Raw genomic sequence first — 27522 nt, forward strand, 5'->3', positions numbered from 1 at the left:
ACCAGGCTCGGACTGGGCCACCGGGGAGCCGGGGGACTCCCCTGTGGGCCCAGCCCCCTCCTCCCTCTTGCTGGGCCCTGCCCCTGAGCCAGAGAGGGGCCTCCTGTTTAGATTCGGTTTAGTATGAGGAGCTCAAGGGGCTCCCTGCTGGCTCCCACGCTGCTGTGGGGAGTAAAGATCGGCATCAGGGCCCGGTGAGCTAATCATGGGCCCTCCTTTCCCCCTGCACTTAGTCAGTGTGGCCCAGCTCCCGGAACTGCTCTCTACCTGCTTGTCATCCGGAAGATGCAGACAGAAGCAGCAGCAGCCGCAGGGCCCCTCCATCCCCCCTCCCCTCTGCAGTGACGACTGTTCTCTCTGTGCTGTGTGTTTGCAGTCGGTGCAGAAGAGAAGGGGGAGGGGCTGCAGGCTGCGAGTCTGGCTGGGAGAAGAGGAAGTGGAGATGGAGACAAGAGGACTCCATGGAGCTTCCTGCCCTGCTTGACATGTGAGTTTGTTAACTGTATATTTGTCTATCCTAGTCATCTGTGTGTGTTTGTACATCTGTGTCATGTGTTTATGCATGTGAGTGTTATATATATGTGCGTGTGTGTGTGTGTGTGTGTGTGTGATCTGTGTTTGTATCATTGCCATTTGTGTGTTTGCATGTTTGCGTCTATGTAATGTGCTTGTGTGTGTGTGTCTGTGTGTGTGCATCTACCATGTATATAGTGTATATTATGTAGTTCTATAGATATTTTACTGTATATATGTAATCTGCATGCTTTTGTATCTGTGTATCTATGTTTGTGTGTCTGTCCTGTGTCTATTTGTGTGTGTTAGTATGATTACATGTATGTATATATGTAAGGTGTGTTGTGTATCTCTGCAGTATGTAATTTTGTGTGTATGTGATGAGAAGAAGTTTGCACTCTGGAGGTCCCAGTTGTGCAGGAGATCTGCTTAGGCGCCGATCAGCTGATTCAGGATTCTCACATCAAAGATGATAGGAGTTGTAGTAGAAGTAACAGTAAGACTTTAATCAATGGATGACATGTTTAGTAGAAAACCCTCAATAGATCTGACAAAGAGTGTTCCCCTCAAAACGCCTCATCTATTGATTAAAGTCTTACTGTTACGTCTACTACAACTCCTATCATCTTTGTTGTGAGAATCCTGAATCAGTTGATCGACGCCTAAGGGCCCTATTCCACAGTAACGATAATCGGCCCCATTTGGCCCGACTCGGCCGATTATCGTTAGGTGAAATAGAGAGAACGATCAGCCGATGATCGTGTCATCGGCTGATCGTTCATTTAGGGCCAGACCTAAAGTCATCGTTCCCCCACCGCGCATTGCTACAGTTGAATAGCGGTGCGCGGCGGGCGACCGGCAATTTGACAAGCAGCAGCAGCATACATTACCTGTCCAGGCTTCTTCTCCGTGCTGTCTTCATCCCCGGGTCCCGCGCTCTCTAGCTTCAGAATGGCCGGTCAGATGACGGAGCGCTCAGCCAATCACAGGCCAGGACTGCCGCGGCCTGTGATTGGCTGAGTGTGGCCTGTCAGCTGACCAGCCATTCTGAAGATAGAGAGAGCGGGACTCGGGGATGAAGACAGCATGGAGAAGAAGCCTGAACAGGTAATGTATGATGCTGCAAGGACATCGGTAACAATGTCCTTGCAGCCCTCGCTCAACAATCATCGGGCCGTGGAATAGGCCCAGTAAACGAGTGGCGATCTAGCAGATCGCTGCTAGTTTACACCGTTGATCGGGCCCTCCTCGGCCTGTGGAATAGGACCCTAAGCCTCACAGATCTCCTGCACAACTGGGACTTTCAGAGTGTGAACTTCTCAAATATTGCACAGACTCAAAAAAAAAATATATATATATATATATATATATATTTTTTTTTTAAATCAGGTAATTTTTTTATTATTAAGATCCGTACAAAACAGTATAAGAGTAACATAGTCATACAGGAAATCCTCAATGGTACAATGACAAGAGGTTACATGCAAGTAACATTCAGGAAGGTACAGATCCTAACTTTTTTTCATTTTATGCATTAAACGGGAACCATTCCTATGTAATCAACAGCACATACCGGAAGTAGAAGAAAAAGGAGTTCTTCTACTGACAGTTTCATGGTCCTATAGTAACATTAAAACCACAAAGAAAAAGATAACAGAGACCAAACCTCGTGCCGTACCTCTCAAATCGCGTATTACTACCTGCCGTCTCCAAGTACATGTTATCTAACCACATATCCAGTCAGGTTATCAGGATAGCTATAGTGTCCCCATCAATGCCTGCATAGGGCTTCTACAGAGTTGCAAGAGGGAGCGTGAGGGTAGTCCCGGCGTGTCCACCCACTTACCCCAAATTGCTTCAAATTTGCGAGGGCAGCCCCGTTTTAGATAAACCCCTCTTTCCAGGCGTATCACCACATTCATCTTATTTATATACTCTGCGATAGTGGGGGCCTGAGTTTGGATCCATTTGGCAGCTATGGTCTTCCTGGCCTGGTATAGTAATCGCTGTACTCCCAACACCGTATAGTCATCCAGGTTAAGGTGATCTAATAGTCCCAGAATACATTGTTTGGGGTGTACAGCAGTATCCACCCCAAACACCTTTTTAATGAGAGCCAGCACCTCCCTCCAGAAGGACTCAAGTTCCCTGCATGACCAAAACATGTGGAGAACGTGGGCTTCGTCCTCCCCACATCGTGGGCATCTAGAATCCGTTCTATATCCGATTTTTTGCAGCACCAGAGGGGTGCGGTACACTTTGTGTATCAGGAGCAGCTGTGACATGCGCTGTGGTTCACAAAGAGAGAGCAGAGGCGTTAGCGAAAGTATCTCGTTCCACTGCGCATCATCAAGGGGCCCCACCTCTGCCTCCCACTTAACCCTCGCTGCTAAGGGGACTCTCGCCTGTCTAGCTGCCAGTAAGGTGTCATACCCCAGAGATATAGTGCCTCTTAGTGTACCCCTGTCTCCAATCTCTTCCAACAGCGCATGTGTCCCAATAGTAAGTGGTGTGGCCGTATGCTGCGTCTGCAGAGCGTGGCGTAGCTGCAAGTATTGATAAAACATAGTGTTTGGAAGGAGATATTCCTCCTTTAACTCCTCAAAGGACTCCAACGCACCATTTTTCCATACCTGTGACAGGAAACGTATCCCCCTTCTAGCCCACGGGGTGAAGCCCTCCAGTTTAAATACCTCTGGAAGGGCTGGATTACGCCATAGAGGTGTAAAGACTGTATGACCGGGAATACCCAAAAGCGACTTAACTCTACTCCAAACTCTAGTCATGAGGAGTAAGGTGGGGAGCACCTTGTTACGAAGTTTAGTACAATTTGCTTCAATTGCCGCTATGGGCGGTATATGTCCTGTAAGCCCAGATGTCAATTGTCCCGCTATGCCCACATCGTCGGCCTGCCCCCACCCTTTAATATGCTGCAACTGCGCTGCCAAGAAATAATAGAATGGGTCCGGAATGGCCAGGCCCCCGTCATCTTTTCCCCGATGTAGAACCTCTAGTTTTATCCTTGCCACCGACTTTTTCCATATAACCTCCCTGAAGATGGAGTTTATCCGCTTAAAGTATTTAGCTGGGATCCAGACTGGAGAATTGTGTAATACGTACAGCAGCTGCGGCATAAGGACCATCTTCAGCAAGTTACTTCTCCCCACCACTGACAAAGGTAATTTAGCCCATGCCTCCGCCTTTGAGGCCAGCTTAGCCATCATAGGTAGTAGGTTATCGGGTATATAATCTTTGAGGCATGCCGTGACTAAAATACCCAGGTATTTGAATCTAGAGACTACCCGCAATGGAGCAGAGGATAGTGCGCTGATAGGGAAGGAAGGGGTCAAAGGAAGGACCACAGACTTGTCCCAATTTATTAGGAGACCCGACCTGCGACCAAAACTAGTAATTATTTCCATTATGGGGCCAATGGATCGAGCCACATCAGCAGAGTACAGTAACATATCATCTGCGTACAGTGAGATACGTTCTTCCCCATCCTTCCTCGGAATGCCTACTATAGCGTCCGATGTCCTAATAAGAGCCGCTAGCGGCTCTATTGCAATTGCAAAAAGCAGCGGGGACAACGGGCAGCCTTGCCTCGTCCCCCGTGCTAATTTGAAACTCTGTGACAGCCTACCATTCGTCCTAATACGCGCCAATGGGCACGCGTATAGGAGTTTCACCCAATTTATAAAGTTCACCCCAAACCCCATGTGTTCCATTACCCGCCATAAATACTCCCACTCGACGCTGTCAAAGGCTTTGGCAGCGTCGAGTGAGATCACGGCAGCAGGAGTGTCCGCCGGGGAATAGGCCTGCAGATTCAGATGTAGCCTACGCAAATTGTGCGCCGTGGACCTGTTAGGCATAAAGCCAGACTGGTCTGGGTGTATTAGATGAGTAATTACTGTGGCCAATCTATTAGCTAGTACTTTCGCTAAGATTTTAACATCTGCTGTTAGTAACGAAATCGGCCTGTATGATTCCGGGTGGTCTGGGTTCTTCCCCGGCTTGGGCAGCACAACTATAATCGCCTCCCTCATAGACGGGGGAAGCTCTCCCTGCTGTAGGGCAGCCTGGAAAGTCTCCAACAAGTGAGGGGCAATATACTCATTATGACGTTTATAAAACTCCCCCGGCAGGCCATCCACCCCCGGTGCCTTCTCACTGGGTAAGGACTGTATAGCTGCCACTATTTCTTCTAGTGTCAAAGGCTCATCAAGCTGACTACTGAGTTCTGACTTTAATGATGGCAATGGGACACGCGCTATGTAGTTGTCTATATCGTGTTCGGCCCCCGCAGCAAGCCTGGAGGAGTAGAGGTCCTCATAGTAAGATGTAAGACAGGTCAATATGTCCTCATCAGCAGTGAGGGGTGTGCCATCCTGAGCAATCAACCTAGCTATGTGTGAAGTGCCAGTTTGAGCCTTTACCACCATGGCAAGCATATGTCCCGCACTCTCCCCTTCATGGAAATATGTCTGCTTCTGGAATAAGCGCTTATCCTCTGCCACAGAGATCAGGTGCTCTCTCAGTCCCTTCTGCGCCTCCTCCCAGTGCCCCAACATAGCGGTAGTGGGCGAGTCAACATACGCTGCCTCAGTTTCAGTCACTCTAGCTTGCATAGCTTTCGTCAGCGCCCTTGTTTTGGCCTTCCGTGCACTAATTCGTTGCACGTAAAGGCCACGCACATAGGCTTTCATACAGTCCCAGACCATAATCTGTGTAGCGGTACCCTGGTTAATCCGGAAATATTCAGCAAGTGCTACTTCTAATTCAGCACCCGTATCCACCAGATTGAGCCAGAATGGGTTTAACCGCCATAAGTTGCCCCCCCGGTATCCCAGGGAGCCCCATTGAAGTTTAACATACAGGGGCGAGTGGTCAGAGATACTACGGGGTAGATAAGTCACTGAGTGCACTAGGGGGGCCATACTATCATTACCTATAGCCAGATCTATGCGGGACAGGGATTTATACGAACTAGAATAGCACGAGTATTGGCGAGCGTCCGGGTTTCGGAGTCGCCATAAGTCACTCAGTCCCACTTCCGCTAAGGTTTTGGCCAAGGAAGTCATACCGGCTACACCAGCGCCCTGGCCTTGCGAGTGCTTATCTAGATCAGCCGACAGAAAGTTATTGAAGTCACCAACAAATAACGTGGGCAGGTCGGGTAGAGAGGCAATTATGGTCAAAATCTTTTTCAGGGTGGAGCAATTATAAGGGGGTGGGACATATAGCGCCACTAGAATAATGGGTTGGTTATATATAGAACAGTGCAGGCAGACATATCTCCCCTCCCCATCAACAAATGAAGCATGGCAGGCAAACACAACATTCTTATGGACCAGGACAGTTACCCCCCGGGCATGGGTGGAATAGGTGGACTGATAAATGTGTGATGCCCATTTCCGGGAGAGAACTGCCATGGTGTCCCTAGTCAGATGGGTCTCAGACAGACAGAGAATACCAGGAAGGAAGTCTTTCAGTACATTAAATACCGCACACCTCTTATTCGCATTTCCCACCCCCCGGACATTCCACGCCACTATCTGCACTCCATATGCCATTGGTGGGTTTGTGAATATATGTACATAATGCCACTAAGCCCCTTATGCCAGTTAATGGTAACTAGTATCTTAAGATAGAGCTGGTTATGGCTACAGGAGACAGCAATGCAAGAACTTGGACACACGAAGCTTGGCACGAGAAAGTAACTTAACTGAAACCAAAAAGAAAACATCGCCTCTCCGACAAGAGGCAGTGGGGCACCTAGAAACCCAGGTCAGGTGAGATAATGTCAAAGTTTACCATCCAACTATACGGAATAATTGGGAAAGAAAAACCAATTGTGTTTCTGCACAGTACAGCATCCTGCCTAGCTGTAATCAGTATGCATGAATGTATGCCTTACACAGCAAACTCAGCAATAGTGTGATCTGTGTTAGCACATCCTCAGTAGTTACGGAGGTATCATAACATTTCGCATGGTGCAGGGAGTCGAGTGATGACAGAAATGAAGGCAGCTGCAGCAGAGCGTCCACTAGGTAAACATAGCTCAGTTCTCTCTAGCCGCTCTTTTAAGACGTTGTTCGTTGTCATCCAGCCAGTCCATGGCCTTCCGTGGATCCTCAAAGAAATGGACGGTGCCTAGAGCGACAACTCTGAGCTTGGCCGGGTATATCATAGAATAAATCACATTTAGGGCTCTAAGCCTCCGTTTGATATCCATGAATTGCGCTCTCCTTTTTTGCACTTCAATCGAGAAATCTGGGAAAATGGATATGCGGGACCCATGCATAGTCAGATCTGGATGATCCCTTGCAGCACGCAATATGGAATCTCTATCTTTAAAATGCAGGATTCTCATCAGCAGAGGTCTAGGAGGGCCCCCCGGTGGTGGTTCTCGGAACGGCACTCTGTGAGCACGTTCTATAGCAAATAGTGGTGATAAGACATTCTCAGGGAACTTTTCTTTTATCCATTGCTCACAAAAGTCAATCGGGCTCTTCCCTTCTGCCTTTTCAGGAATGCCAATAAATCTGAGGTTATTCCTACGCATCCGATTTTCTAAATCATCAGATTTGGAGATGAGCAGGGATACGTTGTGAGCGATTCGTTTCATGTCCCTTGTCATGGGGGGCAGCTGGTCCTCTATATCACTGACCCTAGTCTCCACCACAGTGATCCGTTCATTAGATTTGCGCAGGTCCTGTCTGATAAGGGAGACTTCCTCCCTGATAGTCCCCATACTGCTGCTCAGAGCCAGGACTGCTGTATAGACATCTTTAATAGTGGGCTCATTAACTGCAGCAGGTGGTATGGCCGACTCAGAGCTCACAGTCAGTAAGGAGCTGGGGGATGGTGCCGCTTCTCGACCGCACGCTGCCGCAGGCCAGGCCGGGACCGTATGTTCTGTGTCCCCCTCTATATCTGGCTCTGCAGCGGGCCGCTCACTCACCCCGTCTTCCGCGCCGCGGGCGTACCTCTCCAGGCGCGCCACTACCTCCTTCATCTTCTCCCCTCCGGCGGCGCCATTTTGTTTATGCGGCGTCTCCGTCCCGGCTTCTTTTCCGCTCCTGGAGCGGGTGGATTTGGTATGTACCATCTCTGGCTGCGGTCTATGTCGTTGCTGGGGTGTTCCCCCCTCGATCTCACCCCAAAACGCTGTGATTAACAAGCTGTAGGCAGGATAAATAGCCGGATATTAGGCAGGAGCTCCTGAGCGTGCGTCTGCTCACATCCCTGGTCAGGCCACGCCCCATATATATATATATATAAGCAGCAGCCGCCACAGTAGACACAGGTAGGATAATGCACCCCATCTGAACACAGTTAAAAAAAAAAAAAAGCAGCAGCAGAGAAAGCACCGAAGTAGTAAAAAATCTTGTGACTTTATTCAAACCCTCTAGTCGCACAAGAGGGAGTGAATAAAGTCACTTTGGTGCTGTCTCTCCTGCAAAATGATTGTAGAGTCTCCTGGTTCCGTTGAAAGGGCTGCAGATGGCGTCAAGGTGTATAAACTACCACTAAAGTGACTGGCAGTGTTGGGCTTGTAGCTCATGGTGAGCAGCAAGTTTAGCCACTGGCACAAATCTGTTCTGCAGTAATACACCATGTGCGCCTTATGGTGTTCTCTGCCTTTTCCTTGTACATGTATACAATGGCAGATTACACCTTAAAGGGGTAGTCCACCCAAATTTTTTTTCTTTCAAATCAACTGCTGCCATGAAGTGCCAGAGATTTGTAATTTACTTTTATTAAAAAATCTCAAGTACTTATCAGCTGCTGTATGCCCAACAGGAAGTTGTATTATTTCCAGTCTGGAGAGCAGGAGAGGTTTTCTATGGGGATTTGCTCCTGCTTTGGACAGTTTCTGACATGGACAGAGGAGGCAACAGAGAGCACTGGGTCAGACAGGAAAGAAAACACCACTTCCTGCTGGACACACAGCAGCTGATAAGTACTGGAAGACTTAAGATTTTTTAATAGAAGTGAATTACAAATCTCTGGCACTTTATGGCACCAGTTGATTTGAAAGAAAATTTTTTTGGGTGGACTACTCCTTTAAGGCTATGTTCACACTACGTATATTTCAGTCAGTATTGTGGTCCTCATATTGCAACCAAAACCAGGAGTGGATTAAAAACACAGACAGGATCTGTTCACACAATGTTGAAATTGAGTGGATGGCTGCCATATAACAATAAATAACTGCCATTATTTCAATATAACGGGCGTTGTTTTAAAATAACAGCAAATATTTGCCATTAAATGGCGGCCATCCACTCAATTTCAACATTGTGTGAACAGATCCTTTCTGTGTTTTCAATCCACTCCTGGTTTTGGTTGCAATATGAGGACCACAATACTGACTGAAATATACGTAGTGTGAGCCCAGCCTATGGCTGCGTTCACACTACGTATATTACCGTCAGTATATTTCAGTCAGTATTGCAATCAAAACCAGGAGTGGATTAAAAACAAAGAAAGGCTGTGTTCACACAATGTTAAAATTGAGTGGATGGCCGCCATAGAACAGTAAATAACTGCCATTATTTCAATATAACAGCCGTTGTTCTAAAATAACAGCAAATATTTGCCATTAAGTGGCGGCCATCCACTCAATTTCAACATTGTATGAACAGATCCTTTCTGTGTTTTTAATCCACTACTGGTTTTGGTTGCCATACTGACTGAAATATACGTAGTGTGAACGCAGCCTAAGGCTAGACGGCCGTACTCTGTACGGTGTGGGACACTGCCTTTACTGCTGTGGGATCCCGGCTGGAGAGAATACACATGATATACGCTCTGGCCGGGATCCCACACGGCGCTGCAAAGAACATGTCAGTTTTCTGCCGCCGCAATTCAGTGAATTGGGGCCGAATCCTCTGGTGCACTCCCGTCTGCTTCTCCCGGTCCTTACTCGCTGACAACCGATCAGCCAATCACTGCGATGTCCTGCTGCAGCCATTGTTTGACAGTATTTGCAGTCTTTAGGCCATGTTCACACAACGTATGTTTAGCATAAACTATGGCCGTTGTTGCAATTTGCAACAAAGGCTGTGATTTGAATGAATGGAATCCCGGCTGGAGCGTATACACATAGTATATGCTGCAGCCGGTGATTCCATACGGCCGCATGAAAAACTGACATTTTAGTTTTCTGCGTCCGCTATTCATTGAATAGAGGCCGCACAGAACATGTCAGTTCACTTAATGGAGTGTACGGCTCCGGCCGCACTCTCCATTGTGTGCAACAGTGAATTGGCATGCAGGAGCACACGGGTGTGCGTGCATCCCAATTTAACAGAGATGAAGATCACCCAGCCGGGATATTCTGGTGAAAGGGGTATTCCGGTGAAAAATATATTTTTTTTTCAAATTAACTGGTGTGAGAAAGTTATACAAATTTGTAAATTACTTCGAATTAAAACTCTCCAATCTTCCAGTACTTATCAGTCACTGTATGTCCTGCAGGAAGTGGTGTATTCTCTCCAGTCTGACACAGTGCTCTCTGCTGCCACCTCTGTCCATGTCAGGAACTGTCCAGAGCAGGAGAGGTTTTTTATGGGGATTTGCTGCTGTTCTAAGACAGTTCTGAAGAGTCTCACTGTGTCAAACTGGAGAGAATACACCAAGTAAAGTAATTTACTGATCTGTAACTTCTGACATCAGATTTGAATTTTTTTTTTTTTAACTGGATAACCCCTTTAACACTTGTGGTGAGGCTAGAATAAACTGTCATGGGTCTCCACTGCTGGAGATTGTAATAGAAGAGCAGACTAGATTGTCATTTTCTCCTTCATCTTTTGAGAGGCTGTGTTCACACATGACATTCTTCATATGTTTTTGCAGCAATATTCTTGGAATTTCATTTACGTTTCTACATAAATAATCCTGTTTTACCGCAACTGCATAAATCAGCAACAACTGTATAAGTGACTGGCAGTGCACTAGCATTGCTGCTCACATACACAGCTCAATGCAAAGTCACTGTAGTAACGTGAAAGGTTTGCCGCTGATTATGTCTGTGTATGTCGGGTGGGCCCCAAGAATCAATTTCCCTGGTGGGCCAAGGTACCCAGTCCGACACTGGGAAAGACCCAATTTGATCTTGGTGTGATATACAGTAAATGTCCTGAATGAATCTCTGTTCATGGATATCACCAAAGTCCATGATCTGTCTAACTACTATAAAGGGAATCTGTCAGCACTGGGGCTCCACTCGAGTTGTTGGCAGTGTTAGATAGGTCACAGCACCCTATTCAACATGGTACCTTCAGCTTATCCCTCCATGTAGCAGAAAATGTGCAATCTTCATATTCTTAGTGTAACAAAGTGTCAAAGAAGAGTTGCAGCTCTCCGGCCGTGAAGCACTGTCACGCCTCATCCTCTCACTCATCTTTTTGCTTTTTCCAAACATTTTATTGAAAAGTAATCTTGGGTACAGACAAAGATTCAAAGCAATAAGCCATAGGAACAGTATGCATAGGTCGTCGCTGAACAGTAGCGGTTCAAGCTGGCACAGATAAGCAGCAGAATTACAGGACACGAAATAAGCCCTTGCAGGGGAATTATACTATACAGGATATGGAGAAACAGTGCAGTAACAATTTCCATCACTACACCTCGCCTTCTGTTTACTAACCCTGCACCCAAGGTAAAAAAAAGTCTTAAACACTTCAACAAGTGATGTAGAGTAAAGTGAAAAGAAGAAAAGGAGGTGACCAGCACAGTCCCAGGGGAATAGGGGAGAAGGAAGAGCAAGATCCATGTGAGAGCTTAGCAAGAGAGGAATCCTTGTACGCACATAACTCAGCAGTCCAGCATGCCGGCCTGAGGTGCCTCATAGGAATGGTACAGCGGGGTGTCCATAAACGCTACCCAAAGCGTCCACATGGCCGTCGTACTAGGGGGAGCGCCCGTGTGGTCCGCTCTCATTTGCTCCATTCGATGGAGATGTTGGATTTTTGCGAACCATTCAGAAACAGAAGGTGGGGTCTCCGACCTCCACTTCCTGGGGATTACTGTCCTAGCCGCTAAGAGAAGGAAGCGGATTATACTTTTCTTACACTGTGACAGGGTACCCGGGATCATGGACAATAGGTAGGTGGAAGGCAGGTTAGTTTTACCCCTGATATCTTCTGGATTAGCTCTGTAACCGCCACCCAGTAACTCTTTATCTTTATGCAGCCCCACCATATATGGCTCATAGTGCCCGGGCATTGCCCACATCTCCAGCACAGCTCTGATACTGTCGGATAATAGGAATGTAGTAGGGTCTGTACTCTGTACCATCTGGACATCACTTTATAGTTAGTCTCCTGGGCTTTACTGGCCACCGAGGACTTGTGGCACAGAAAGAAAGCTTTTTCCCAAGCAAGTCTCGGGAAAGACTGATTCAGTTCCAATTCCCAGCTCACTTGGAAGCTTGGCATCAGGGAGTGGCTGCGTCAAGATGGAGTAAACCAGCGATACCACATGTGTAGGTGCTTCTGGCTGCATGCAAAGCTCTTCAAAGGGCAGTAGCTGCCTATGTACCTGCAGTGTGCGTACCGAGGCATGATAATAATGCTGCAGTTGCATATACTGCTAGTGATACCGTAGACTGTTTGCTTCAGGGATCAGTGTCTCATAGGACATCAATGCTGAAGCTGTAGTAGCGTGTCGGAATAGAACTCTACTGTCCCTTGAATGCAAGAGATAGTCCGCACCAAGCGAGCCGGGAGGGAAGTCAGGATTATTAATTATCGGCGTTAAGGGGCCGTCAGGGGTAAAGAGCAATAACCGTGCTTGCTTCCTGTGCAAAATAGTCATAGATGAGCGAGTAATCAGCGGTACGCGTCTAAGTGTAGTGGTAGACCATGCCATTTGGTCGAGGAGTGGTGGAAGGCATCAAGCGTTCGAGCGGCAACTGCTGCTAGGTAGTATTTATAAGGATCAGGGAGTGCCAGTCCACCATGTCCCTTGGCCAAAGTGAGGGCATTTCTCGCGATTCTGGGGCGGGCTCTCATCCATATAAAGAATGAAAACAATTTAAAGACTGCATGAAAAAAGGCCCGTGGGAGGACTATTGACATTGTCTGAAATAGGTATAGTAGGCGCAGGAGTAGATTCATCTTGATAATATTTATCCGCCCCAGCCAAGAGAAGTCCTTGCAGTCCCACTTAGCAAGGTCTCCTTTAAAGCTAGCAAGGAGTGGAGAAAAGTTCAAGTCGTGGAGTCGGGATACGTCAGTCGGGACATGAACCCCCAGATATTTAAAAGAGGTATCAGACCACACAAAAGGGAAGCTCTGCTTGCGGGAGTGTTAGATTTAGGGCCACACTCTTGGAGAGGTTGATTTTGTGGTTGCTCACTATGCCAAAGTCTTGTAGGGCTGACATAAGGGCCGGCAGGGAGGTCTTAGGCTGCGTGACATACAGTAGAAGCTCGTCCGCGAATGCGGAGCACTTGAAGTGTAAGTCCCCCACTCGCACAACCGTGATGTCAACATTTTGGCGAATGGCCTGCAGGAGGTGATCCATGGCCAAGACATATAACATCGGGGACAGAGGGCATCCCTGTCTGGTCCCTTTTTCGTATCAAGAACGGGTCAGACAGGGATCCATTCACTCTAAGCCGCGCTGTGGGGTTACTATATAAGGCTAGTATCTGGTGAAGGGCCAATGGTCCCAGTCCCAAGTTGCGTAGCACACCCTCCAGGAACGGCCAACCCACCCGGTCGAATGCCTTCTCCGCATCCAGTGAAAGCATCATACAAGGGAGCTTAACAAGACGGGCATGATGGAGCAGAGAGAAGGTCTTCAACGTGTTTTCGCGGGCCTCCCGAAAGGAGACAAAACCCACCTGATCCGGGTGAATTGCACATCCCAGGAGGGGCGCTAATCTATTGGCTAGTAGCTTTGCAAAAAGCTTTGCGTCCGTGTTGATTAATGAAATGGGCCTATAGCAAGGGCAAAGATTGGGATCCTTCCCCTCTTTTGGTATGACTACAATATGCGCACACATAAAGGATGGCGGCAGGGGAGAAGTGGCGGATATGTTATTGAGGGTAGCTAGCAGACATGGGTTGATTGCCTCTTGCATAACTTTAAAAAAACTTGGCCGTGTAGCCATCAGGGCCTGGGCTTTTACCTGATGGCTGCGCCTTAATGGCGCATGCCACTTCCTCTGCGGTGAAGGGGTCTTCCAAGGCAGCGAGTGAGTCGGGGTCTAAGCTAGGCAATTTGGTGCGGAGAATGTACTCCTGTATCCTGGCAGTCGTAGCCTCGGTGGAGGGGTCTATGTTATACAGAGTCTCATAGTAGGCCCTAAACACAGACAGGATGTCAGAGGTATGGCGTTGTATCATACCAGCATCATTTTTAATAGATCGGATGTACAAAGCTGCCCTATTATCTCTCAGGGCTCTAGCAAGCATTCGTCCTGCCTTATTGCCCTCAGCGTAGAACCTACTAGTGCAGACCTGTCTAAATCTCTGCTGTTTCTTATTAAGTAGGGCTGTGAGTACGTGACGGACCCGCAATAGTTCTCTATATGTCTCTTCCTGCAGCGGAGCCTTATGCGAGATCTCAAGAGTGTGCAACTCAGTTAATAAGCGCGTCAATTTAGCAGCCGCTTCCCTTTTGTCGTGTGCACCGTGTCTAATAAGCACCCCCCGCAAGACACACTTCAATGCATCCCACTGAATCTGAGGGGAGGTAGTCATTAGCATGATCTGCCTGGAAGTTATTTACCGCGGTGCGCAATTCAGTTACAAAAGAAGGGTCCCGCAAGAGAGATTCATTCAGCCTCCAATTATATGTACCTCGTGTCAAGTCTGGCATAACAAGACTGCACTTAACCGATGCATGATCCGAGTGGAGTATATTGCCAATGGAGGTGGAGGAAACTGTAGGCAGGAGGTAATGGTGTACAAATATGTAATCAATCCTACTAACATGTGGGTTAGAGTAGAAAGAGTAATCTCTTTCCCCGGGGTGTTGTAGACACCATGGGGGAGATTTATCAAAGGGTGTAAAATTTAGACTGGTGCAAACTGCCCACAGCAACCAATCACAGCTCAGCTTTAGGCAATGCTGAAAGGAAAGAGGAGCTGTGATTGGTTGCTGTTGGCAGTTTGCACCAGTCTAAATTTTACATCCTTTGATAAATCTCCCCCCATGTGTCACAGAGTTGTAGGTTGTAAAGGGCCCTCCGAATTTTGTTTAACTTAGTGCGGGATATGAAGGATTGTCCCGAAGACGTATCTACACTGGGCTCCATGTCCACGTTAAAATCACCACATAAAATGATATTTCCCTGGGCAAATATGGTCAGCTCACTCCCTCATCTTTTTGAATGTTTATTTCATCTTGGCCTCCAGTTCCCTCGCCACTGTTGACATGCATGTCCTGTGTCCCAAACTTGTTCAAGCGCCACCGCCTGGAAGAAAGGTGCACGCGCATTGATGTAAGAAGGTTTCACCACTCAGCACACATGCGCCTCTCTTCCTAGCTACAGTGCTTAAGAGTTTAGATCTCAGGACATGCGTGTCATCAGCGGCGTGGAAACTAGAGGCCGAGATTTTATTAATATTCAAAAGAAGGAGGGAGGAGGAACCATCAAGGATAAGGCATGATTTCTGGTGGTACTTCAGATTCTTAATCGTATGGAGTCTCAGTGCACCGAAAATCCTGACAATCCATCTACTGAGGTGACTTTGGTACTTTGAGGTAAGAGGGGGTTTCCCCACTGGTTCCTTTTTAAATTGTATTTATTAATTTTAATAATTAGAGATTCACCTTTAACTGAAGTTTGACATTCATGTGTGTAGTGGTACAATACAGCTGAACAGTGTGAACTTGAACATTTACAACCTGGCACCATCTAGTGGTAGTAATGTTTAAAGACAATCTTTTTTAACAAAATGTGCTTCATGCATTTCAGAAACACAAATATATAGTTAATATGTTATATTTTATAACAAATTCTTAAGTGCAAAAATGAACTGTCATTGTAATTTCCAGTTTACAACATAATGAGGGGTGTCTTAAAAAGCAGTATATGCAGTACTACAGAACATGTTGTAGCACAGGTCTAGTGCAAAAAATATCTATACATTTCCAATGAAGTGTAGAATGTGCAAAGCAGTAAAGAATAATTCCTATGCTATAAGCATGGACTAAAGAATATTCACTCTGTTTTATAGCAGTCTGAATAAATCTACCATTTGTATTAGAAAATCAGCCCATTCTCTACAAAGGGCTGTGAGTTACATAAAACCTATGCTATATTTAATGTAAAATCAAGTTTTTTTTATATTTTAAGCTAAGATTTGACTAAGAAGAAAAATTCTGTGAACCTGAGTTCAGAAATAATCTCAGTTTAGAATTTCTATTGGCCTGACCACAAATCCTAAAGTCCGTGAAAAGCAAATCTTTCTTGCAAAAAGGCAGTGAGGGCCCTATTCCACCGGACGATTATCGTTCAGATTATCGTTAAATCGTTCGAATCTAAACGATAATCGTTCGGTTGAAATGCAGTAACGATTAACGACCGAACGAGAAATCGTTGATCGCTTTATAAGACCTGGACCTATTTTTATCGTTGCTCGTTCGCAAATCGTTCGCATTGAATAAGAAATCGTTCGGTCGTTCGCAATAGATACGAACGCAATAGCGAAGAAATACGGAAGAAGAAACGATCGCAATTACGATCATAAGTAACGATTATCGTTCCATGGAAATGAGTGAACGTTTTCAGGTCTTTCGCAATAGCGGTCGTTTGAGATCGCTAATCGTTAACGATTATGCTAACGATAATCGTCCGGTGGAATAGGGCCCTGAGACTTCAAAATCCACAGTATCTTCTGTCTTTGGCTTTATACTCCTGCTGAGCTTCCTCCAACAGCAGTCTGGTAGATTCCAATTGCTGAAGAAATTGTCCCCATCAGACCAACCAACCATGTTGGAGAGCGCCCTCCCCATAGAAAACCAGGGGGTAGCCAGTGAATAGCATTAACTAGATCCGAGAGACAGCTGATAATGCACAAAAGCTCTGATCTCATCTGAAACTTGATTTCTCCTCGGCTCTTCGGAGGATCATCCCTGCAAAACAAAGTACTGTTAAGATAAACCAACCTACAGTATATTTCCTTGTGAGTTTTAGTATTAATATTTGCTTGAACAAATCGATGACCTAGTACTGGTTGTCGTCCTTGATCAATCAATCACTTAATCCAATGTGAATCAAAACGTCTCGACTGATAAGTTACAGAGATCCAGGTTTGTCAACTGCCAACAAAGTGCTTGCTAGCCAAGATGCACTCTAAACACAGCGAAATGTATTCCAGACAAAACAGTGAAAAATTCTTATGAGGAAATGCAGAATCTGTCTAATGGGCAGCCAAGTGACCTTTTATACAGCCCAATTTAAAGCTGCAAACAAGTGGCAATCAGTGAGATGGGCGCTCGTCTGCAGAGCCTTCACAAGGTTTAATGAATGGTAGCTGGGTCATTTGTATGCATTGTTATTGGCTGTACATCCCCTGTTTAGACAACCAGAGGTGCAGGTGATAATTTATATGGCTGCACAATAAATTTGATCAGCTGATGAATGAGCGCTTGTTGAGTCCTTGGCTTATCGCTGGCTCTTATTTCTATTTCCTACTTCTATTTCTTAAGGGGAAAAAACTAGAAGAATTTGTGTCAGCAATTTGTAACCTCATTTAACAGAAAACAGATGCCTCACAATGACAAACTGCTGTAAGCAGCTGCTTGTTAATGGCTGCACAGCATTGCAGCAAAAGAGCAGTTTACCACACAGCCATTAAAATAAAGCTGCTTGACTTAAGGCTGCCATCACAAAAAGCGTTTGTTTTTTTTAGTTTTTGTTTTTTAAACTGCCCCTGCAGTCAAAACAAAGAGTGGATTTAAAGTAAATGGGAAATCTTTGGAATGGAAAATGAAGGACTGGATCCACTTCTAGCTTTGGCAGATTTCCAAAAAAAAGACTTACTATTAGGCCCCGTTTACACTACGAATCCTGCCTTTAATCTCTGAGAATGGGAGGGTTTGCACTCCTCTGCTTTCCGTGCCGGTCTGCTCAAAGAATTGACATGTGCTATGCGTGCTATACTTATAGCGTACCTATCATGTCAAAGGTTTGTATCATCATGCTGAAAACCCTGCCTGCTACTCTGAATGGAAGGAGAGAATTTTACTAACGTCCACTGAAATATTTATTAAAATCACTTAAATGTTGTAGAAAAAGAAAATGGAATTGTGACTTAATGATAGTGGATTAATGAAAAACAAATTATTACAGAGACCAGAGAGATTGCCCTCTAACTTAATAGGAAAAGGATCACAGAGATATTAAAAGGCTTTTCCCTCCAAAAGGCCACACCAGTGATTCTAAATGTGAGAGGAACGTGGGTGGATGTTTAGAAAAGACAGGGAAGGCATTCCTGTGACCAACATACATATGGTTTTAGCACAGTTTAAATAAATTTTTCCAGATTATGGCATCTATTTTACAGTCAAAAAACATGCTGGTTACCTGCTATAAGATATTGGGGCTGTTTATATTGCTATAGGGTGATGAAAGGTTCTCTTTAATCCTCAAGACATCTCTTCCTGTATTGATCTAGAATCCTCAATTTCCTCCAAATTCATAGTACTATGCGTAGCATGTAATAGTGTCTGTATGTTAGGAAGGAACGCACACAAAAAAAAAATGTTGGCTCCTCATTGCCGCCAGATGGGGAGATCTGCCCCTCCTCTATACCCTTCATTATCACACTGGAACTGGTCAGAGTCTGTATCAGAGGATTTTAATACTTGTAGCTGCAGTGGTACTTGGAGCGTCAGGTAAGGCAAGTTGCCACAAACAACTGAATTTCCTGGCTAATGAGCTGTGTTAAAGCGAATCTGTAACCACCCAAGACCCCTCAAAACCACAGGTACTGTTGGTTACCTCAGGTCTTCCACTCCACCCTTCTGATCTTCAGCAATGCCTCAGAGGAGAAATCCCGCCCAGGGGTGTTGCTGAAGAGCTGAGAGGCGTTGCAGGCCTAGGGCAAGGAAGCTCTAGGTCCTGCCTTATTGACACCACTCCTTTGCATTACAAATGTGTTTTTTACCCTAACAAAGGCACCAGGACCAACTTGAACCTCCAACAGGAAAGGACTTGATAGTAGCTAAACAACTGTACCTGTGGTTTAGGGAAGGGGTGTTGCTGGTGGGTACAGATTCGCTATATCTCATCAGAGATAACAGGTTTCTTCTTATCAACCACCACAAACTGTTGAGATTAAATAATGCTAGAAGCATGGAACTGAAGAAGCTCCCTACCTATGCAGACCCCAGATCAATCTTTTGAATAGTGTCGTTGTATCTGCGATTCCACCTCTTTAGAAGCTTCTACCCTTCTGGCTCTCTTGTGAACCTTGCTAGGTGCCATTGCAAACCTGTAATAAGGCCCTACTTACTCCCTGGCAATCCCAGAAGTGATGGTATAGGAAGGAGAAGTTTCACTGATATCAGCAGTAATCCACTCAGTTATTTTGAGAATAAGGACAAGATGATCTAGAGTTTTCAATGCAGATGGTCTTGCGCAAAATTTATGAGTAACAAGGGTAATCACAGAGTATCCGGCGTTTCGGTGATTACACCTTTATCTAGGAGTCTGTATAACAGAAGACAACTGGAGTAGCAAAATGGGATGGGTTGGCAAGGCGGCGCCTGCCTGGAGATGTGGATACGGATATGTATAGGGAGCCCACAGTAACCATGGAGGGATGAGGAGCCGGATGGCAGGACCAGGCGGCGGTCCGTGGAGTGCGCGGTCCAGCGAGGCTAGGTCGCTCCGTGATCTAGCCTTGCTGGCCCGCGCATTCCACAGACCGTCCCCTGGTCCTGCTATCTACATGACCTGCCTTGACTTCTAGATACAGTAGGAACAGGAAACACTGGTGTGGTCTTGGAAGAAGGGGCTTTATAACACCTACATGTTCCTTTTCCTGTTAGGTCAAATCGCAATACGTCTGATGTCTGTCCCTGTGTCTAGACATTAGGTTTACAAATGGTTTCCACGTTAATTTGATTTCATATCTGTACATCTACCTGATATGTTAGATTTCATTAACAAATGGCCAGTCAGTATCCTCTTGTATAGAGGCAGCAGAGTGACTGCTGCTATTATGCACGCCATCCAGTAAATTTCATCACACCACATCAGAAAAATAAATGAATTTTGGCTGTTTGAAAGTGGGCGTGGCCTCCTCCCTGTCATCTCCCTTGCCGAGTCCCTTCATCCACTGACTGCTGACCAGTGACCAAATGGTATCACACACAGTGAGATTGGATACAGTGCCTCAGAACAGAATATGGTACCACACACAGTGGGATTAGATACAGAGCCCCAGCAGATTAGATCACATAGTGGGATTAGATACAGAGCTTCAGCTGATGTTACAGTCACCTGCTCTTACAGCACTGTCAGCAATGGAGGGGGGTGGGTCACCTGCTGCAGTACTATGTGCACAGTGAGTGTGTGGTGCTGGGAATCTTAGTCCTCAACTCATGTGGCATATATGCAGTAACAGTCACCTGCTCTCATAACACTGCAGGATAAGAGGGCGCCCCTGCTGCAGACTGATGGTGAGTGCTATATGTAATATGGAAGGACTACCGCTGTGTTATGCTGGGGAGTTGTAGTCCTCCTTTTTAGTGACACTCACCCCCTGGCCTGCCTGCAGAACATATTGGAGTCACTGCCTGCATGTTCCTCCTGGTTGAAGCACTCAGCACACTGCTTGACAGAAGTCCTGAAACTTTCCCCCTCAAGCCAGCAGTGACCTGTATCAGTCCAGCACCTTCCCCGCCTCCACTGCTCACACAACAGTGTAAAAGCTGCCTGTCATCTGACTACCTGTTCTGTTGCTGTCTGAGAATCTGTCCCAAGCTCAGCCACAGTACAGATTTCCAGGGGGGAGGGGCAAACAAGAATTGACAAGTAACACAGAGGCATGGAGAATAGAAAAGGCAGCCCTGCACATCACAACATCCTGCAATCTTACCTCACCAAGTTCCCAGACAAGCACTGAGCAGTCTGACCTATGAATCCAGCATTTATGTGCCCAGACAAACTGCAAACCAAACAGGCTGCTTGTCTGCTCTACCTGCTCACTCATCCCCTTCGGCCCCTCTCCCCTCTATAGGTTATAATGGACACAGCAAACCAGTCTTTACTTTGCTCCTCTTGTAATGTAGATGACTTTGCCTGATAATAAACCGATAAGTAGTAAGGGGGGAAACTGCAAAACAGCTTTTTAAGAACACAAAGAGGCCTTTTGCCTCTATTTTGTTTGCCTATTTCTTAAAATCGCTTTGGCTTTTGATTTTTGCTAAAACATTTAAAATGACAAATACACTTTAAAATTACAGGTGAATGCTGTAGAGTTGAAAAACGTCAAAAAGTTTAAAAATTGCTAGAAATAGTGCTACACCACGTGTACAAACACAGGATAGTGCATTCTGAAAAGTGCCCAGAGGTTGAACGATTAGTCTGATGTGATTTAACAGAGTGTAGTTGCCCCAGTGTATAAAACAGCTTCTAGTCATATTCAACTTACTCTGAATGTTTTCCTTTGCTTCTTTGTAGCTTTATTAACGTTCTTAAAGATCTGTGGATGAAGATATACGGTATTAAAAAATATATATATATATACACACATGCATGCAAGTATGAAAAATGTTCAGCTACATCCTGTTCCTGTGGTCCTAGTCCCTGTGTTATCCATTTACCAGTTTCACTATTAAGGCAATAGCACTTTCATTTTTTCACCTGCAGACCCATATGAGCTCTTATTTTTGACTAAACCAGTTGTACTTTGTAATGACAAACTTGATTTTTCCATAGAATATGATGCAAATCCAAAATAAATTTTTTGTTCCTTTAAATCTGGGGGGGGGGGGGGGGGGCGGGGAGGGGTCAAGAATATTTTTTAGAACATGTTAAAAAATAAAGTTAAAACACATCTATGTGCAATAGCAGAAAAAAAAATTGCACAAATTTAAACTGGCTGTAGTTTTTAACACGTTCTAATAAATATTTTTGATTTTATCATCTAACCTTTTTTTGGAGCCGCAGGATTTTTCTCTTTTGTATATTGCCCTACAAACAGGAGTTGGGCCTCTCTCTTTACCTACTGTGCTCCAAGTTCGGACAGAGTTCACATTCGCATTCTGGTGAGCTGATCTAAACTTGCATCTTTTAGCCTGTCATCTTTAGGCCACGTTCCCACTGTGTATAACCCGGCCAATTCTGTGACCCGGCTGGGTCACAGAATGGCCGGTGTTGCTATAGATCATCGCGGCCGGTACCCCAGTAGCGGCCAAATGATCTTCATTTCTGGTGAATTTGGATGCGGGCGCACCCTTGTGTGCCTGCATCCCAATTCACCGCTGCACTCAATGGAGTGTGCCGGCGGAGCGTATGTTTAGCATAAATCATGGCTGTTGTCGCATTATATTAAACATACGTTGTGTGAACATGGCCTTACAGCGCAACTATAAAATATTTTGTCAATTCAGTTTTAGTTAGCTTAGACCATGATTAGAATTTTAGCAATTTATAATAACAAGCTAAATTGAACAGTTTTCAAAATATTTGTAGTTGAGTTTCCCCTCTGTGTCTGCTGCTCTATTACTTGTTTAATCCTGTTCCGCCCTCCAGGAAATCCCTACTCTGCCTAAGCAGCAGCTGGTATGGATACTCAGATGGTTCACCACCCCCTCCCTTTACCCCTCCCCTCATCCCACCTTTCACTGAAATGCATCCTTCCAGCAGCACAGGAACCTCTCCTCTTTGGTGAGCACTGCTGATGGCCAATGTTTCCTTTGGTAAGGTGGCTGATTTACAGGCAGCAAGTACACACAGAGGGAGAAGTGCTCCAGTTCCCCCGGCCTCTTTCCCTTCCTCATTGTACCACCAACCCCCCCAAACGCCTGCCCACCCAGTCACCTCTACTCTCTGCTGGTTCCTGCCATCTGCTCTGGTGCCTGATGATGATTCAGACAGTGGAGCACATGGAAGGAAGAGAACTCCAGATGTCAAACATGCAGCCCTCCAGCTCTTGTAAAACTACAACTGCCATCATGTCTGGACAGTCAAAGGTGGTGTGAGCATGATGGGAGATATATTTCTGCAACAACTGCAGGGCTCCAGAGGACAAGGCCACTTGTCATATTAACAGTTGTCCTTATCTTATAGTGGCTCTTAACTTCTGGTACACGGTACATGTACTCCAGAGGGTACGTGGCAAAAACTTTTTGCGATGGAAAATTGCAGAATGCTAGTGTTGCTAGCATTCAGCAATGTCTCCATGCACCAGTCACCAGTGCTGAACCTTCCCCGCCTCACTTTTCCAAAAAAGTTGTCCAAGAAATGGAGCTCAGCTGAGGTGAAATCCACTATTGCAAGCGGAGATGGCTGTGGTGTGCAAGTTCATGAGGTAGAGGCGGAGGAAAGTGGGAGGAGATGGGGAGGCCACAACCACTTTTAGGGTGCCTTCACACCTACCGGATCTACAGCGGATCTCACTTCTGCGGATTCGAAGCGAGAACCGCTCCGGATCCGGTATCAATTCACCCCTATAATAGCACATATTCGCAGCGGGATTGACATCCCTCTGTGAATATGTGCTTTAACTCCCTGGTGCCCGCATCCCCGCCGTCGCATCCCTGGCGCATCCCCCCCATATCCCCCCATCAGCCCACCGCCAGCCGCCTGCATCCCGCCGCCGAGAGCATACAGTACCTGCTCGGCAGCGCGGCTGCAGTGAGGCTGCCAGCTTCTGTCCCGCTCAGATCAGGGAGCCTCACTGCAGATGCGCCGCCGAGCAGGTAATGTATGCTCACGGCGGCGGGCCGGAGATGGGCTGATGTGGCCGGGATGGGGGGGGGGATGTGCCGCCGCCGGTGATGGGGGATGCGACGGCGGGGCTGCGGGCACCAGGGAGTTAAAGCACATATTCACAGCGGAATGTCAACCCGCTGCGAATATGTCCTATCATAGGGGTGAATTGATACCGGATCCACAGCGGTTCTCGCTTCGAATCCGCAGAAGTGAGATCCGCTGTGGATCCGGTAGGTGTGAAGGCACCCTTAGCCAGGAAAAAAAGTCATTTATTTTTCTGAGCCAAAGAATTGAGGATATCTCAGCATGCACACATGCTATCAACACAATTTAGGGATCTTTTTAAAGGGTAAAATGTGGGCTTTTTATTTCAGTAATTTTATTTTTGCTACTTAAATTATAGTTACGCAGTCGTTCACTGTGTGGTAAAACTGACACGAGTATGATTACTTAGTATGATTATTTTATTTTACTACCTTTAAAATTTTAAACTTAAATAAAGGAAATGAACGTGTTTAAATTGCTTTATCTTTTTATTTTTTTATTGTAACCACACTTATATATAAAAGTTTTTGCTCAGTTTTTATTAAATTTTTTGCCCTGTGATATAACCAGAAATTCACAATTTTTACCTTTGGCAGGTTTTTGTCTTGGAGTGATTTACACTTGGGCAGTCACTGACAGTTAAGATGCAAAAACTTATGTCCCAATCTGTTTCTATTTTTGACTGTAATTTTATTTCATTTTTTGTTCATTATTATGGGGGCTGCCATATTGTATGGGCTGTTTTTAACATTTACTGACATTGTTGTTTACAGCAACACTCATGGACATAGACGACCAACAGAGTCTGTCCCCTTGAGATGAATGTGAAACATCACTGAGTGTACTCTGTGACCTTTGAAGAGTTCATTCCACAGGTAGCTTAGCTGCTATTGTCTCCTTTATTTACTGGTGTCACATGTCACAGCAATGCTGCACAGATCTGCAATGCTACAATGAAAATTGCAAGATTACAGAATTCCTTTATAATAGATAAAAAAAATTTAAAAAAATGTCAGCAAATATTCTTAAAAAATATGCTTAACATAAAAACAAGAGGTAATTTTCTGACGATACATTCCCTTTAAACAAAGTGTCTTAAATATAAATAACATATGTTACAGGTTAAATAGAAAAAAAAAACACCTTAGCTCGGGTATGGTGATACTGGTCCATTAAATCTTACCTATGATTCAGGGGTGCTGGATGACTGGTTCCCAGTGTAAAAATATTTTATCCCTTGCCACTAAGAAGCCTTTTCTTCTATCTCCGACTCATCTCTAATGGGTTAAGTAACATGTTTAATGTCCTTTTTTTGTGAGGAGTGTACTCTCACCCAAGTGCACAAAAAGGTGCAGATGTGCCACACAAAAAAGTGCGGTCTATTAAAAGGCCACACTTAAAAGAGATAAGCCCCCAGGCCAGGCACATTCCCTCCCACTCCATGCTTATAGCAATCAACAGAAGGCTGAGAAACTAGAGGAGTGTGTTCTAAGGGGTGATAGTGAAGTACTGTGCTAAGTGCTTTTACTTGGTGGGATCCAATCCCCAATGAGTTAGGCTGGGTTCACTTCACACTGCATTTTTGCAAACCATTTTTTTTTTCAACAGTTTTATGCAAAAAAAACTGATGAAAAACAGATCCATTTGTGTGCATCTATTTTGATCCATTTGTTCATTGACTTCTATTATAAAAAGCATATAAAAAAAAAAAGATCAAAAAGGTATCCTTTTTAGCATACACAAAAATATGTCAATCACATTTTTGTGTACACTAAAAAAAGAATGCGTTTTGATCCACTTTTTTTTTTTTTTTTTTATTAGGAATGGAAGTCAATGGAGAAAAATGGATCAAAATGGATGCACACAAATGCATCCTTTTTTCATCCTTTTTTTTGCATAAAGAAACAGATTGCAAAAACGCAGCCTTACGGCACCCTGGGGTCGCTACTCCCAGGGCACTTAGGCCCCTTAAGCCCCTGGCATAGATCTAGAAGGTCATGCACCAGCCAACTTACCCCGCCGACCACATGCTCACCCTTATTCGCTTTGTGTGGTTTTCTCTGCTCCCTAGAGAACAGAAACTACACTTGATCTTAGTCAAAAGTCAGAAAAGCAATGTTCAATGCCCATACATGAAAAACTAGGTTGAAGGAATGGGTGTCACATGCTTTTCCACACATGTATACAAAATAGTAACTGTCAGTGACTACCTATGCACAATTAACCCCTTCCCCCAATATGACATCCAGGGACGTCATGAAAAGCAGTGCCAGAACGCATCATGACGTCCCTGGACGTCATGCATTCCCTGCCTCCCCCCTCTTTCCCTAGTTGAGATCGGGCAGTGGGAGGAGGCTGTGTCACACAGCCTCCTCCCGCTGCCACTGCCCAGAGAGGAGCCGCGCTCCCCCTGAGCAATTAACCCCATAGACGCCGCGGTCGGCGCGACCGAAGCATCTATGGGGAGATATGCTTACCTCAGCCGATCGGGTGCCTGGGAGGAGGCTGCGGCACATGCTGCTGCGCTCCCCCCAGGCTCCCCTTCTCTGGCTGCCCCCTCTCCATGCTCCCCCGTGTGGCCGCCCCCTCCTCATGCTCCCCCATCCTGAGCCGGCCCCCCTGCCGATCGGGTGCCTGGGAGGAAGCTGCGGCGCACGCTGTTGCGCTCCCCCAGGCTGCCTGTCTCTGCTGCTGAGCCCGCCGAGCCCCCCGTGTGGCCGCCCCCTCCCTGTGCTCCCCCTTCTCCCTCTGCACTTTCTCTCCCCCTGCACTTTCTCTCCCCCTCCCGGATCCGCGCGAGTAATCGCGCGACTCCGGGAGGGTATCCATAGCAACCAAGATGCTTCCCAGTGCGTCTGGGCTGCTATAATTTCTAATGATCAAGCCCCTGCACTGAGGCAGGGACCTGATTATTTGAATGATCTGTCAGTGTAACACTGACAGATCATTCAATATATAATGCATTACAGCACTGATCATGTGCTGTAATGCATTATAGATGTGAAAAAGTGAAAGTAAAAAAAAAAAAAAACACTAAACACATACATACATAAATAAAGAAATAATTAATTACAATAAATAAATGAAATAAATACATCATAAATAAATAATTAATTAAAATAAATATATATATAAATTAAATAAATATAAACATTCCCTATCCCTCTTTATAAATGATCCCTTATAAATGAGATACACATATTTGGTATCGCCGCGTCCGTAATGACCACGTCTATTAACCCGTTACATTAATTATTCCACCCGTTTATTGCCATTAAAAAAAATAATTGAAAAACTAACAAAAATGACAACTTTTTGTTAATCCCGCCCCCTAAAAAATAAAGGAAAAACCGATAAAAAAAGTCACATGTACCCAAAAGGTGTAGCACTAAATATGTTAGCTTATGCCGTAAAAAAAAAGCCCTCACATAACTCCATTGGTTAAAAAATTAAAATATTACCACTCTTACAATATGCAAGACATAAACAGTATTTATAGTATAAATGCCATAAACTATAACAAAAGCTATATAACATGGATATCACTGTAATTGTACGGACCTGACGAATAACTATAACATGTCATATGTGACGTATAGTGAACGAAGTACAAAAAAATTATGAAAAACTGCTGCTCAATGGAGATTTTTATTCATACCACCTCATAAAAAATTATCAGGGTGTCACATGTCCCCCCCGAATGGTATCGATGGAAACGTCAACTTGTCTTACACAAAGATTATGGCATCCCAAGGGCTCCGTGACATGGTATAATGGGTATAAAAAAAACCTGAAATTAAAAAAGGACCCAAAATTCACCAGGTCTCTGTCATGTCTGCGGCCTGTGGTTGAGTCAGGTGACGCACTGCGGACACATATGGGGGATTTCTAGAAACATTGGAATAAGGGGAATAAATAGAGAGTGGTATTTCTCAGTTAGTATTTGCTGGGTTAGAGGAAAAAAATGGATTAAAAAGGAATATCTGCCAAAAAAATTAAAATGTAACATTTCCCCTCCAACTTGCTTACATTTCTGTGAAAAATCT

The 27522-nt window shown here is 45.3% G+C and overlaps 1 protein-coding gene across 1 annotated transcript in view; it reads right to left on the reverse strand.

Moving 5' to 3' along the window:
* Nucleotides 1-15266: 15266 nt before the first annotated feature.
* Nucleotides 15267-27522, reverse strand: part of PEX11G (peroxisomal biogenesis factor 11 gamma) — a 28582-nt gene continuing 16326 nt past the window's right edge. Inside the window, exons 4-5 of the mRNA XM_069962517.1 lie at nucleotides 21147-21197; nucleotides 15267-16617 (exon numbers count right to left, since the gene is read on the reverse strand). Of these exons, the coding sequence (XP_069818618.1) occupies nucleotides 16392-16617; nucleotides 21147-21197 (277 nt within the window). The 3' untranslated portion in view covers nucleotides 15267-16391. The remainder of the gene's footprint in view (nucleotides 16618-21146; nucleotides 21198-27522) is intronic.

This window comes from Dendropsophus ebraccatus, chromosome 3 (genome assembly GCF_027789765.1).
Source record: "Dendropsophus ebraccatus isolate aDenEbr1 chromosome 3, aDenEbr1.pat, whole genome shotgun sequence".
In the NCBI taxonomy this organism is placed as follows: Eukaryota; Metazoa; Chordata; class Amphibia; order Anura; family Hylidae; genus Dendropsophus; species Dendropsophus ebraccatus.